Here is a 15,169-nt window from a genome sequence, read left to right on the forward strand (position 1 = left end):
TAAAGCAACCGTTACTTAAAAAAATATATTGGCAGTCAAAGGTTACATTTCAGTCACTTTGACAAGATTGAAGCTGCTTTTGAAGTTTTCCCATAGATGAGTGTAATAAAAGCAGTGTGCGTGTATTATATAAATCTACCACTAGGTGGCAATGGCGTCCGGCCGCATATGAATGAAGTGCGAAGGGAATCAATAAGCCTGGCGGTTGTTTCCAGTCGGAAAGGTCTCTGCAGAGCACGTCACGTTGGTCATGTGATGAGGGCGGCTGGCTGCTGGCCGTTCCGTTGTAGCAGATGAGGCGGTATCATGCTGCTGGTACTGAGTGACGAGCACCGCGATCACCTGCGGATCCTCACTCAGGTGGAGAGCGCAGGTGAGTCACGTGACGGGGAGCGGCGCGGACACTGCTAGGCGGTGATTGGCTGATGCGGCTGTACAGAGATCATCAATGACATGCTCATTTTCCGAGTTTACTAATACAGTATTTTATTGCAATACAAATGCAGCCTGGAAATAAGCCAAACACATGCAGTGATTGTCCACTTGGACTAGCGTGATGTCAATGTGCGTGCATTTTACAATAGAAAATGTGATACTGAAATTACATTTTTTAAAGGCATACTCACCTATAGGAGGGAAGGGTTCAGGAGCTTCCCGGTGTGGTGAAATTTTTTGCAACTTTATCAGATTTTGCAACCGGTTGCACTTATTTATAGGTATAGCTATCAGAAAGTGCAACCTAACCATTGACTTTAACCTAACTGTATCAGAAAATGCAACCCAACCAAACCCTATGCTCACACAGAACCCTCCCCTCTTGCTCAACTAATAACCCCCCCCCCCCCCCCCCCCCCCCCTGGAGGGAACAATCCCCCTTCTTGCTCAACTAATAACCCCCCGGGAGGGAACAATCCCCCTTCTTGCTCAACTAATAACCCCCCGGGAGGGAACAATCCCCCCTCTTGCTCAACTAATACCCCCCCAGGGAACAATCCCCCCTCTTGCTCAACTAATAACCCCCCCCCCCCCGAGGGAACAATCCCCCTTCTAGCTCAATCTGTGGTTGCAAAAAATTACAGGCGTGTTAACAGAGAGAAGCCACGCCTACACAGGCATACACTGTCCTCTATGGCAAGTTGCAAAATATGATGGGTAGCAAATTTTTTCACTACACCGGTCCTCTATTGGTGGCTTAGTTCCAGCGCTGTAACCCCCATTGTAGGTATTCGACCAACTGGTTGAATATGCCTTTGGGGATCCATTGGTCGTGTTCCTGAATGCTTCGTGAGATGGATGGCTTTGTACTGTGTGAGTGCAGTATGGATGTGCTGGACTTCAAAAGCACTCAGGAACAGTCTACTTTGGGGACCCAGCAGGGAGCAGTTCTCCAATCACAGCACTTACAAAGTGTTGTAATTGGCTAAATAGTATGGGTACAGTTTAATACAACCTGTTGGAAACCTAGCAGTTCGACCGCTGCAGTCCACCCAATCATGTTAGCTGAATTTCCTTATGAGGTTTCCTGCTTGGACCCCTAAAGCAGACTAGTGCCCAGAGTGTTTCAATGGGCTCCTAGAGATGCCAAGTTTGAACAGGGGACAGCGCTGGGACAAGGACACTGACAGAGAACCAGGAAGACTCCATGAGATCTTCAGGCAAGCATACTCTCCTGCCTAGGCCACTGACTGGCATTTTTACCATCTCATGCACAGCTTCCCTTCACCACAAACGTACATTTAAGGGGCCTGGAAATTTGGGCATGCAGGAATACAGATAGTAAAATATCAGTATTAAATACTGATATTTTACTATAAAATTGTAAATTGTCTGTATTAAATTCTGATACTTTACTAATGCCAAACTTAATACTACTCTCACACAGAACCTTCCCCCCGATGGGTAACTGTAACTAACCCCCCCCCTTTACACTACCAAAGCTGACGACATATGAAAAAATTGATACTTACCCAGGGCTTCCTCCAGTCCCATAAGCACGTGAGTCCCTTGCTGTCTTCCCGCGGTCTGCCGTTCAACCGTGATCAACCCTGGTAGCTGGTCTGGGTCTTCAGTGCATGCGTGGACCTCCCGCGCATGTGCAGTAGACCTGGACTGACTCGACTGAGCCTGTTACTGGGGCTGATCGCGGCTGAACGACAGACCATGGGAGGACGGGTTTGGGACTCGCACGTGCTTATGGGGCCGGAGGAAGCCCAGGATAATTATCAGTTTTTCATATGTCGTCAGCTCTGGTACACCTTAACAATACTTATAGTACGCTAAACAGGAAGTAATGCGTGGACTTGTATACGTCTGATGTAAATAAATGACTGCAGCATCTTATTGATGAAGGCGACCATTCACACGGGGACAGAGATGAATGAATGGGAACTGTGTTTGCATTCATTCATCTCTCTGCTAACGAGCACAGGAGTGCGGGGAGGCAAGGGACGTAGTAGCTATGTCCCTGCGAGGTATAGTGGGAAATTGCAGGGATGTAGTTACTTGTCCCGGGGGAGGGGAAGTGGTTAAAGAAAACCTGTAAGTTTGTAAAAATAAAAATAAAAAAAAAACAGATCCCTCGGGAGAGGGGAAGCCTTTAGATCCTAATGAGTCTTTGCCCATCCCTCTTCATCCCTCCATTCCAGCACTGGCACCCGGAAAATAAGAAAGCAATAACATACACTTCTGCGCCCAGGCACACTAGCAGCTTTTCTGCTCTAGCGGAAATCGTTGAGCCCAATCATGTCCCCTCAACTACGCAGGCGGACCCGATTAGGCTTGGCTATTTCCACCGGTGCTCTTGGGAAAGCCGCTCACAAGCAATTGTTGCTGGATTTTGGGGGGTGCCAGTGCTGAAACAGGCCTGAAGGGGAGGACAAGGCAAGCCTCATTCGGATCCAGAGGATCTAGTCAGACAGAGCCTGTAATGACAGGCTCTGTCTGAATGAGGAAGGATGTGGGGGAGGGGTTTGCAGGGCTAAATCCATACCTGTCCTGAAGTCATCGGGGCATAGATTGCGCTCCGATGCCCTCCTCAGCAGTGCAGTGGTCATGTTTATAAGACTCCACTCGGTGTCTGCGGTGCATCCCCAGCTTGGCAGCTCCAATGAGGCTGCGGCTGCCGAGCTGGGGGCAGCCCACAGCCATACAGGTGGACATGGCTAGAGCCTTGGCGTTTTTGAAAAAAAATCACCAGGGTCAGTTTTGTGAGGGTGGCAGAGTGATCTTCCTGGGGAGGAAGACGTCAGAACAGGTGAGTATTTAACCCCATCACCCCCCCACCCATCCATCCTCATTTAGATTGTCATTACAGACTCTGTCATTTCAGCTTTAGGTGCTCTTTAAAAACGAAATGGACCAATCAAGTTCCACAATAAGGGAATTTGATTGGTCCATTTTCAAGCTGCATACATTTTCATACCAATTTTGCATAATCCTGCATCAAATAAGAACCGTTCACATCGCAGTGACCCTCTCTAGCCGGAATGTAACAGAACATGTCGGGTAAGGAATTTTGGATGCACTCTAATGATTGTATTCAACTAGGATATACAGTTTTCTGTTAAGCATGCTTATATAGGGTCATGATAAATACTAAAACTTGATTATTCTTTCAGTTGTTGGAGAATTTGGACGAATTGCTATTGAATTTTTACGAAGAGGATCAAATCCAAAAGTCTATGAAGGTGCAGCGAGTAAGTAATGGAAGTGTGTCTGTATTGAACGCTGTCTGTGCTAATACTCTTGCCCAGAGTTTGCTGAACAGGATATCCGTGGCATTGGCTGCGTACTGGCCTTGCTAAAGCTGTTTGACTGTAAAACAGCCCATGCTTCCATCTCACTATCAATGTCAATGTACTGTGCCAGCACAATATGTCTAGAGATTTTAGTTGCTATGTTTTAGCTAAGATTATTTTACCTTGCTGTCTTTTTACCTGTGAGTGTGCGTATGCATTTGGCACTGGAATGTTTGTACCCAAGATTTTGGGTAAATTGGTACAAAAGTTATATCTGGAATTTCTACGCTCTTACCTGACCTTTTCATGGCACTAGCCTACCCCTAACATTGTCACCTGCTCTATAAAATAAAAATCCTAACCTTCCCTTTCCCATCCCTTACACTACATTTACCTCCTTCCTGGCGGCTAAACTTCATCTCTTCTCCTTCCATTATTCCGAACCTTTCATCCTTTCCCTCAAGCCTCACTCCAAAGTATAGCCTTGAAACATCCCTATCCCCAACCTATGTCCCAGTCTAATTATAGCTTCTCTAACTACTGTGGCCCAACCTTGCCTGACCTTCCTAACCTCATACATTAGCAATGCCTGCCTGTTAATATGGAGAGTCGTAACAATACTCTGTTACTCCTCTCAGTGATCCTGCCAGCAGTGCAGATAGGAAGGGACATTTTAACCTCCTTGGCTGTAACCCCGAGCCAGGCTCGGAGTAGCAGGTGGGAAGTATGGGGACGCAGCACGACAGCAGTCATAACTCGCCTGCCCCAAGATCCAGACACTGGAAGCCAGTCTTCTTCCGGTCCTTGGAGACTCTCGATCCCTTGAGTGAGATTGTGGTTTGTCACATGACTACAAATGGGGATCCCACCATAGGGGTAGAGCACCACCTGGTGGACAGGAGGGGGAATTTCAGTGAAGGCAAGTAATGTGCAGGGGCTGCTGTAGACTCTTTGCGGTATGATTTGTCCTGCTTTTAGGGTCTAAAAGTACATGAAAAAATTGTACCGTTTTTAGACTCTAAAAACAGGAAAGAATTATACTGCCAAGGAGGTTAAAGGGTGTTGGAACATCAAAACATCAAAAATAGTTTATGCCCTAAATAACATTGTACCCTTTTAATTTTTTTTAAATGGAGTATGAATATGTCTCTCCCCAGTAATCACGGGGTCGATGAAATCAGCTCCTGACCAGCTCACAGAGCTCTGCTGTCATAGCAACAGCAGAGCGAGTGGGCTCCAGCAGTGGAAGAGTGACATTACCGGCAGGAGCGTGTGATAATTGAAATCTACACCTTGGCAGGGATAACTGCTCTCAAACAAGACGTAGGGTTTAATTACTGTGGTCCAAAAGCAGCTGAAGTGGAACTATAATATGTAGTAGAATGTAGTAAATTATTCAGGATAAACACTTTTATGGTAATGCTCCTAGTTTTGCCATCAGAAACACATCCTATATCTATTTATTGCCATATATTTTAGCCCCGCCTTCCCAGTGAGGCTTATCCTTGGCTGTTAATTATGCAGAATCCCTAAAAGTAAACGAACATTCCACAGAGATCACCTGCCAGTACTAAAGATGTTGCCGCCTGTGATAAAGTTCAAAAAGTAAATTAGGGAGAGGAAAGATTTTACAATGGGCAAATATTCACTACATAATATATCAATTAATATTGTAACAAATAATCAACACTTTTATTCATTGTTATGTTATTTTGGTTACGATTCCTCTTCAATTCTCTACGAGCAGTGTTAATCCCTGGGATGATAAATGCTGTGCACAGTGTGAGAGGAAATGCGGGTGTATGGGCCTGTTTCCACTACACGCAGATTGGATGCAGAAAAAACTGATTCCAATGAATGCCTATGGTAAAATCTGCATCAGAAAAATCGTGTTTAGTGGAAACAGGCCCATAGACATTCATTGGAGTCAGTTTTTCTGCATCCAATCTGCGTGTAGTGGAAACAGGCCCTAAAAGTCATGACTGAGTGATTAATGATCTCCTCTTGTATGTTGTTTGCAGGGAAACTAGAGGTCAGCAGCACCACTATCCAGCAGGCTGTAGATGGGCTGACATACCTCCTGACTGAGAGCTCCAAGCTCATGGTAAGTGAGCAGCTATTCTTCCTGTCAGCAGTTTCCGTGTAAGCTGTCTGCCTCACCACCTCACAGACACCTCACTCTTTTCAGATCTCAGAAATAGACTTCCAAGACTCTGTGCTGGTTCTGGGATTCCCTGAAGAGCTGAATAAAGTCCTCCTGCAGCTGTATTTGGAGAATAGAAAAGAGATTCGTCAAATTCTCAGTGAATTGGAACCAGATTTACCTCATTACCACAATCTGGATTGGCGCCTGGATGTGCAGGTATATGCAGGGGTGTGAAAAAGGATTTTCTTTTCCTGGTTTTTGCTGTTATTGGCCGTAGCTCATACTGGTTGGCTTTTCTTCAAACAGAATGTAAATGTAAAAACCGATTCGGGTTTGGAAGCGTATAACTTTTTCATATTTATGTGATTTTATTTAAAGATAAACTGAGCTAAAAACAGCTTTGAATATATTACAAGCACATAATTTTACATACAGAGTACCACAATACTACCTACCTAAACCTCCCTCACTGTTGAATATTTCTGATAAGTGGATTCCTGTATCAAATTCAGGTTATCACCATCTTGAGAACACAACCACGGAAATGCAAAACAAATGTGACAGCGAGTGCAGTGGTTGGCTGCAATGATGGAGCCATGGTCCCACCCTTGAGGCCATCGGCCCCTGTGACTGCCAAGGAGTGGCCGTGATTGGCAGGGCTCCCAGCTGTATTTAGAAGCTGTTATCGGTTTATAACAACTTGGCCCCACATCATCTCCAGGCAGTGATCCGGGAAGCAGTCCCACTGTTCTCCCCAGAATTTTTTTCCTGCCAGGTGGCATGAAAAAGTAGCTGGGTGGGGAAGTAAGGCCACGATGAGTGGAGATGGAGGGTGACACTGAGTGCCACTACTAAGTGTGTGTGCGGTGGGGATCATGCTGGGTGCTTTTGAATGAGGAAGTGGATAAGGGGGAACACACTGGGTACTACTGAGTGGAGGAATCACGCTGGGTACTGCTGTATTTGGGGTTACATTGGATGATCTCTCATTGAGTGGTGCTGTTGGGGTGGGCATACAGATAAGAGTGTTGCCGAAGCTGGATTAAGACTAGACAGGGATGTAGACAGGGTAACTAGTTTTTTGTGGCTTTTTCAAAGCCTCACATGCCCACAGACATTTCAGTTATGTCATGCCAACAAAAAAAGTCTCAATAGTTTTGGACATGCGTGTTGTTTGTCTATATGCTAAACAGCATGCACTAGAGGGGAAAAGAGGACTTGGAAAGAAAGGAGAGGGAGAAAGTGTGTGAGAGACAGAGGGAAATAGACAGACTAAAGGCAGAAGAAAAAAAAAATGTGAGTGTGGAAAATGGACAAACCAACAAAAAAGTTATTCACCTGACAAAGAACGGTGTACGCGTTCGAACCGGCGTCCGTTGTGTGGGCAGACCTGTCTGCAATGGGGGCTTATCCTATTGCCTTGCAGATCCTCAGCTCTCTACATGCATCTATTGCCTAGTACACACCATACAATTTTGTGTTAGTGGTTTCTGTTATGCTGGGGATACACGATACGTTTCTGTACCGTGTATCGACCAGCTGATCCGGCCAGCTGATAATATTCAGCTGGCCCGATCAAGCCGCTCGACCTCCGCCGGCGGACAATGGCGGGGACGAGCACTAATCGATCCGCGCGGACGAGCCGGGATGCGGCTGGGGTCGATCCGGCGGCTAATCGGCCGCTGGATCGACCCGTGTATTCCCAGCATTAGGTTTTCTGTAGAGAATGGTCATTATCTCTGTTGCATTGTCTTCTGGTTATCTCCTGCTGAGTAGGACAATGCCTAATTGCTAGGCAGGTAGATGGTTAGATAATTTCCAACATGTTGGAAATTATGTGGCAGGTAAATCTAACATAAAGCCTCGTCTACACGAGGAGATGTGGAGGCGATGTTCCTTATCAATCAACCCGCTGATGCGGCTCGATTGATAAGATCCGTCAGGTCCGATTTTGCCGCCGCCGATTCCCTGCTCGTTCCCCACGAGGGGACAATTGCAGGGAATCGAGCGGAAGATAAGCGGCGCGGGGACGTGGGCGGATCGAATCCGACGCACGAGCGGGGATGCAGCGGGTACGCGCGGGGATGCGGAAAAGGCGATCCGGCGGCTAATCGAGCCGTCGGATCGCCTCGTGTAGATCCAGCTTAAAATCTAACAGAAAATTGTATGGTGTGTATCTAGCATAAGAACTTACAATACTGGAGGTATAATTACATCCTGAAAGTTGCTGGATGTTAAGAGCTATGTTTATTCACAGATGTCTTAAGTGAATAAAAACCTGCATTTTTTTAAGAGACAGCCGTTGCTGGTCATTACTTTTTTGCTGGACTGTACCAATTTGGTGCAAGCCACACTGACTAGACCTTGCACGGCTTACGGTGCGGCTCTTGTGTGCTGTCTGAGAAGACAAAGGCCTCAATTCACGGAGCTTTATCAAACACTTTATCAAACGTTTGATAATTTTCCTCATGGGTAAAATCTAATTTTGAATTCACTAAAGTGTTATAGATTTATCGAATGTTTTATTGATGAAATGATCAATAAATCTATAACACCTTAGTGAATTCAAAATTAGATTTTAACCATGAGGAAAATTATCAAACGTTTGATAAAGTGTTTGATCAAGCTCCGTGAATTAAGGCCAAACAGTGTGAAAAATGGAGAAATGAAGGGGATAGACACTCAGAAAAACAATATGTGGGTTAGAGAGGAGAGGATTGCAATTAGTACTACCTTCTAAATATGAATTTTCGACATTGCATGTAGAATGCAGCATTCACATGTGAGCGATTAGTGGTTGATTCCCGCTAATCGCTAAAGCACTAGTGCTATCTTACCCTATGGGACTGATCTCACTGCCACGATTGGCATGGATCGCGGGCGTTTCGCGATTAGTGCCAATCGCAATATTGCGTTACATGCTGCATTTTTGCCGCGATTCTGGAGCAGTCACGTTACAGTGCTTAATAAAGTGCTGATCGCGATCGCTCTGAATCGTGGAAGTGTCCAGTGATTTTACCGTGCTTATCGCTAGTGCTAAGCGCTAGCGTTTTGCGCTTTTCAGATGGAAACGGGCCTCACAGCTCCTGTAACTTGCTCAGCACACTGCAGGATGTCTGCAGACTGATAGCAATGTTACATCTCTATGACAGAGCAGTGGGGGCAGGACAGCAATAGTAGCTGTAACAAAATGTCTGTTACCAGTCTCCTCTCCTCTCAGCAAACAAAGTGCATCCATAGAGGTGATGCTACACCAGACACAGCCCTCAACAGCACACAGGGGAAGCTGTCAGTCACAGTCAGTATTCCGTTGCTGGGGGTCATCAGTGGAAACGGATAACCATCTGCCTTGCAAGGCTGTCACGGCTCTCTCTGCATGAACGCTGCTCCACACTCTTCCCTATCTGACTTCTGCCCTGCAAGGCTGGATGGAGCACATGCTGGGAAGTTTGATGCGATGTGAAGACTGGCTGGTGGTGGAGAGCCCCGCCCTCTGCACTAGTCACGCAGATCAGGGATTAATTAGCTCCATCTCCTTTGCAGTTCCCGCGGTGCTTGTAATGTCCGTTACCAGGCTCTCCCTGCCCCTCTACATCACGGATAGGCAGGAGCTGAGGGGTGGGCAGAGATAGTGTGAGTAACAGTGGCTGGCTCCAATGGCACAGCCGCTGCACACTGCATTGAGTGTGGAGGTGGCAAATCTGCCGCAGACTGTAGTGATCTCAGCTGGGCTGTAGCGGAGACTAGCCGGGTGCTCCGCCCAGCTCTGAGGAGAACACAAGAGTCTGCTGCAACAGGATGGGGGGTGGGGGGGGGGGGGGGGCACCTGGCGTGGTCTGAAAAAGTATTATTCGGAGCACTTCTTGGGGAGAAGTGTGTCTTATGGTCTGAAAAATTCGGGAGTTATCATAAATAGCTTGTGTATATACAGTATTAACAGTGCTATGTCCACGAAAATGAAATAAACCAGTCAAAAAAAGTTTTGTGCTGCTGCAATAAAGTTGTCACTGTATTTTTCAAATATACATATCTGTATATATTATTACTGTTATTTATTGTATTTATAAAGTGCCAACATATTATGCAGCGCTGCACAATAGATAAATGGGTTGAAATACAAGGTAGGACATACAAGAAACTCACAACAAAACAAGATCATGCAAATGATTTGATAACAGTACAGTGACATAGGTCAAAATAGAGACTGTTCTAGTCCACAAGAGGGGCGACTGACCGTAATGCTGGGCACACACGGTTAGATTTGTCTTATCAATCGAGCCGCTGATGGCTCGATTGATAATTTCCGACGCGTCTGATACTCCACCGGATCGATTCCGCGCTCAATACCGGCGGACAGAACAAAAGAATAAACAAGCTGAAGATAAGCTGCCTGCAGGGACGAGCGGGAATCGATCCGGGCGCCTGCGGGGATGCGCCGGAATCTATCGTGCGGCTCGATTACATGGTACAAACGTACAGTGTATTCCCAGCATAAGATTGCATAATCAAGCTGAAAACACTAGGGAGGAGAGCCTTGCCAGAGGCTTACAATCTATAACCCAACACTAGAGGCCGACATTGTAACAGAGGCACATCTCTGTTTTATTTAAAGTGGACCCAAACTAAAAATACAAGATTTCAGAAATAAAATCTATTTTCTAAATTATAATAATAAATAGCAGCCTTTTTTCAGCTGCATGATGACAAATCTAAAATATTTTACATTTATTGGAGAAACCCCTCCCTTCCTTTCATATTGCCGGCAAATAATCCGGCAAACTGGTGGAGTAGATGGTGTCCAGCAATGGAGGAATTGCTAATGGCTGCCACCTGTATAACCCTAGTTATGCAAAGAGGAGGGTGAAAAGCATGCACTGAAATGCTCATAGGCTTTAAGGAGTGTATCTTTGTATGTGTCAGAGTGGTGCAACTAAATATTTTGAATTAAAGAAATGTTTGGTTTGGGAGAGCAAAAATGCCTTTTAATGATTGACCCACTTACCATTTGTTTTTAATTGCTGCAAATCAACATTAATTTTTTTTTTTTTAGCTAGGCCTATTTTTATAATTGTCTCTCAAGCAACCAGAAACTACTTATCTGCCATCATCTCCAATGGTGCAGGATAAGGAGTTTTCTTGTATCTGACTTTTTTTTTTTTTTTTCCCTCGCTACAGATTTGCAATAAGTCCAGTTTATGCCTACAGAACTTATGCTGGGAATACACAATATGTTTTTGGGCAGATAGATGGCTCGATAATTTCTGACAGGTCAAATCTGAATTTGATTGTTTTTCTGATCGATTTTTCTCATAGAAGTGAATGGAAATCGATTGGAAAAATGATCAGCCAATAAATCTGCCGAAAAACCTCATTGTGTATTCCTAGCATTAGTTGTATTTACATGGCACTGCTTTTCTGAAAGTTAAAGTAGGGTTGCTATTCTTGATAATTGCAAGATAAGATAGCATAGTTCTATGATGAAAAAAATCTATAAAAGGCCAGCAGGGGGCAGTCTAGTGCTCTGGAAACTTGTATGTGCAGGAATTTCTCTGTGTAGGTTGACTGAAGTCTCACACATAAACTTGTCTTCCCTGCCCTGATGTAGCTTGCCAGCCGAAGTCTGAGGCACCAAGTAAAACCAACCATCGCAATGAAGCTTCACTTGAAGGAAAACGAGGAGGTCAACACCAGCGTGTTACAAACAGACCCAGCCACCCTGATCCATATTATCCAGGAACTAGAGCAAGCTCTTGCAGAGATGAAGACCAACCACTGCCGTCGAATTGTACGCAACATTAAATAAATATACATTTAAGTGTCTGAAGAAAAAAAAATGTATCTGCTGTTCAGAGTGCATTCTCCCTTCATATCTAGTGCTGCATAGGAGACTGAGGAGTGTCTGACTGGACATGGTGGGAAAAAGGAAGGAGGAGCAATCCTCCTAACAAGCAGATCTCTGTGGATGCAGGTAATAAATCTAGCCAATCAGAATTCACCAGCTGCCAACTAATTGATTGGTAGCTGCTGGCTTTGATAGGCTCAGTTAGCTTCTCTTCCTGGGTCAGTGAAAAAAGCTACACACTCGCCTCGCTACCCAGGAGGATAGATTCTAGCGACGGCCCACAATGACAAGCACCCTCTGATCCATCTTCCTAGCGGTGGGCATGCATGACATCACATGACAGGTGCAAACGAGATTTCAAGCGATGGCGGTACTTTGCGTGCAGTTGTTGGGGATCTTAAAGACCCAATCCGCTGTGACAGTTATCGCCCTGCATCGCTAATCGTCGTTTGTGTGATCACGTGCATGTACCCATGTTGTGAGATAGCGTAAATGGACGCTTGTCGCTAAAACAAATTGCAGATCATCGGGAAAATCATCAGAAAAATTGCGAGAGGCCTTAAGACTGCTCACCACTATGGGGCAACAGTATGAGTTCATTCTTCAGACTCTTGACTAACAAATGTTTTGTTTTCTTTACGAAGCACTTGCAAAGTAAAGTTTATTATGCAGTATCTTCATTTAGTGCTATGCAGCTTGTTTGACTATCTGATCACAGCTGTTAATTAATTTGAAAGGACGGGAATAATAGTCGATATGCATTACAGCTTGATTATGCCTGTGCTATAAAATCTCCTTTGTACATTACTACAAACTTGTAAATAGATGTCTTTGCTATGAATGAATAAATATTGTTCTTTTGACAATCAGCAAGTATTCTTAAATCTACAGCTAAGCTGCATGAATCAGAATTGGAATCCATTTTATTTCGCGGAGTAAGTTTGCACCTACAAGGAATTTGTCTTGGCAGTTGCTTAAAGAGACTCCGTAACAAAAATTGCATCCTGTTTTTTATCATCCTACAAGTTCCAAAAGCTATTCTAATGTGTTCTGGCTAACTGCAGCACGTTCTACTATCACCATCTCTGTAATAAATCAACTTATCTCTCTCTTGTCAGACTTGTCAGCCTGTGTCTGGAAGGCTGCCAAGTTCTTCAGTGTTGTGGTTCTGTGATGCATCTCCCTGCTCCTGGCCCCTCTATGCACACTGCCTGTGTATAATGATCTCTTGAGATACAAAAGGAATGCTGTATACAGCCTGCTTGTGTATGGATGTATTTTCTATGTGTGGACATTCTGTACATCAACCTACTTCCTGTTTTGGTGGCCATTTTGTTTGTTTATAAACAAACTTTTTAAAACTGGTTTTAACCACTTTTAATGTGGCGGGGAGCGGCAAAATTGTGACAGAGGGTAATAGGAGATGTCCCCTAACACACTGGTATGTTTACTTTTGTGCGATTTTAACAATACAGATTCTCTTTAACAAACACAAACAAAAACAATATAAGGACATGCAGTGTTTATAATACAAGTCAAGGACATTATGCAAGTATAGTGGCAGTAAGCAATGTAAGAATTGTTCATTTACAGTTTTGTGCTGATTACTTTCAAGTCCTAGCAGCTCTAGCGGGGTGCTGCATTTAGTATGGCTACCGCTTGAGGAAAAAAACTGTTCCTGTGTCTAAAAGGTTTTGGTAGCGATTGACCGGAATCTTACTCCTGAAGGCAAGAGCTGGAAGATGGAGTGAGCTGGGTGAGAGGGGTCAGAGGCAATCTCGGTCGCTATCTTTCTGCACCTGCTAGTGTAAAGATCCTGCAGGGAAGGTAAGCTACAGCCAATTATCCTTTCCGCTGTTCGGATGATGCGCTGCAGCCTCACCTTTTTTTTAATGTTGAGCAGGAGCCGAACCATACAGTCATAGATGATGTTATGGTGGATTCAATGATTGCAGTGTAGAACTGCACCATTACATTTTGAGGTAGTAGGCCTGAACGATTTTAGGAAAAGATTGAATTGCACGATTTTTGTCAGAAATGGTGATTTCGATTCTGTAGACGAATTTTGCTACACAACGATGGATCAGTTTGCTTTGACCATCCAGTCACTCTCTGCCTGACGGGGAACAGTCTGCGACAACTACTATACATTTTCAGCACGTTTTTTGCCTGGTTCGCTAGAAGGGTCCCGGTGAGCAGCGGAGTGGAGGACACGAGAAGCCTCAACAGTATCCAGAGGCTTCCCTCTTCCTTGGTAAGTATACTGTATGTTTTTTTGACCCAACATTCAGCTCTGGTTTATCTTTCAGCAATGGTGCCCTCTCTTTACAGATATTAGTGGACATGGCAGTCTACAGTGACATACAAGTTCTAGTGCACACAGTGTATGGATGGAGAAATGTGTAGTTAACACCAGCTTCTTCCACAAATGTAAATGTACAGAACCTGCAGGAAAGCGGTGTTGGTCAGCAGGGATGCTCTTAATTTTGAATTTGAATGAAATTCGAATAGGGTTATTCGAATTTCATCCTACTAATTGCAGCAGCTGTGCGGGTGGGCTGGGGGGGGTTAATCTTACCCATCAGGTGTCTTCTTCGCTCGTCCCTTGGCGCCTCCCACGCTCCGTTTCAATCCGCCATCACGTGATTACATACACTTCTGGGTTGAAGGAGGAAGTGTATGTAATCATGTGACGCTGGATTGGAACGCAGTGTGGGAGGCGCCGAGAGACGAGTGGAGAAGACGCCTGATGGGTAAGATTAACCCCCACCCGCACAGCTGCTGCAATTAGTAGGATAAAATTTGAATAACCCTATTCAAATTTTATCCGAATTCGAAGTTAAGAGCATCCCTGTTGGTCAGTATAGCTCGCATATACACTGCTGGAAATACCAGTACCTCAAGTGTGGGTTCTAGAAGCCAGTGATGTCATTTCCTGAAAGGGAGGAACTCCATACTATTCAAGAGGAGCATTTAGGAGAGATGCTGCAATACATCACCTTCCTGCAGATCCTTCACCTGTGTTGTACCAAGTCATTCCTCCAGTACCCACTTCCATGTGCATCATAATCCATCCCAAAACACAAGCGTCTTCTTAATTTTGCCTACACCTTATAACAAATTAGTAAGGTCAAGGTCAGACTTCAACCCCCATAAACTCCACAGAAAGGGACGGTTCACAGTTGCAATAAAAACGTACCAGTTCAGTACGCTTTTTGGAGCGATTAAAAAAAAAAAATGTAGGAACGGATCGTAATGTTAAAAATATTGGCCGTCTTGACAAGGCAATGAAAGCCAACATAAATACCGAACTTCTGTTCACACACTCAACTTTGCACACAAATCACATGCCAAAGTGGATTGCCTAAACTTCCCGCTCAGCCCCACAGTTTTTATTTGTGTGGACTACCTGTTTACAAGCAGGGCTTTAAACATACCGACCAA

General features: G+C 44.7%; 1 protein-coding gene across 1 annotated transcript; it reads left to right on the top strand.

Moving 5' to 3' along the window:
- Window positions 1-219: 219 nt before the first annotated feature.
- Window positions 220-12,594, top strand: COMMD2 (COMM domain containing 2). The gene is made up of 5 exons (XM_068279228.1): window positions 220-373; window positions 3,618-3,695; window positions 5,759-5,841; window positions 5,926-6,099; window positions 11,489-12,594. The coding sequence occupies exons 1-5, from the start codon at window positions 307-309 to the stop codon at window positions 11,684-11,686; spliced, it is 600 nt and encodes a 199-aa protein (XP_068135329.1). The 5' UTR covers window positions 220-306; the 3' UTR covers window positions 11,687-12,594.
- Window positions 12,595-15,169: the final 2,575 nt, after the last annotated feature.

This window comes from Hyperolius riggenbachi, chromosome 4 (genome assembly GCF_040937935.1).
Source record: "Hyperolius riggenbachi isolate aHypRig1 chromosome 4, aHypRig1.pri, whole genome shotgun sequence".
NCBI lineage: Eukaryota > Metazoa > Chordata > Amphibia > Anura > Hyperoliidae > Hyperolius > Hyperolius riggenbachi.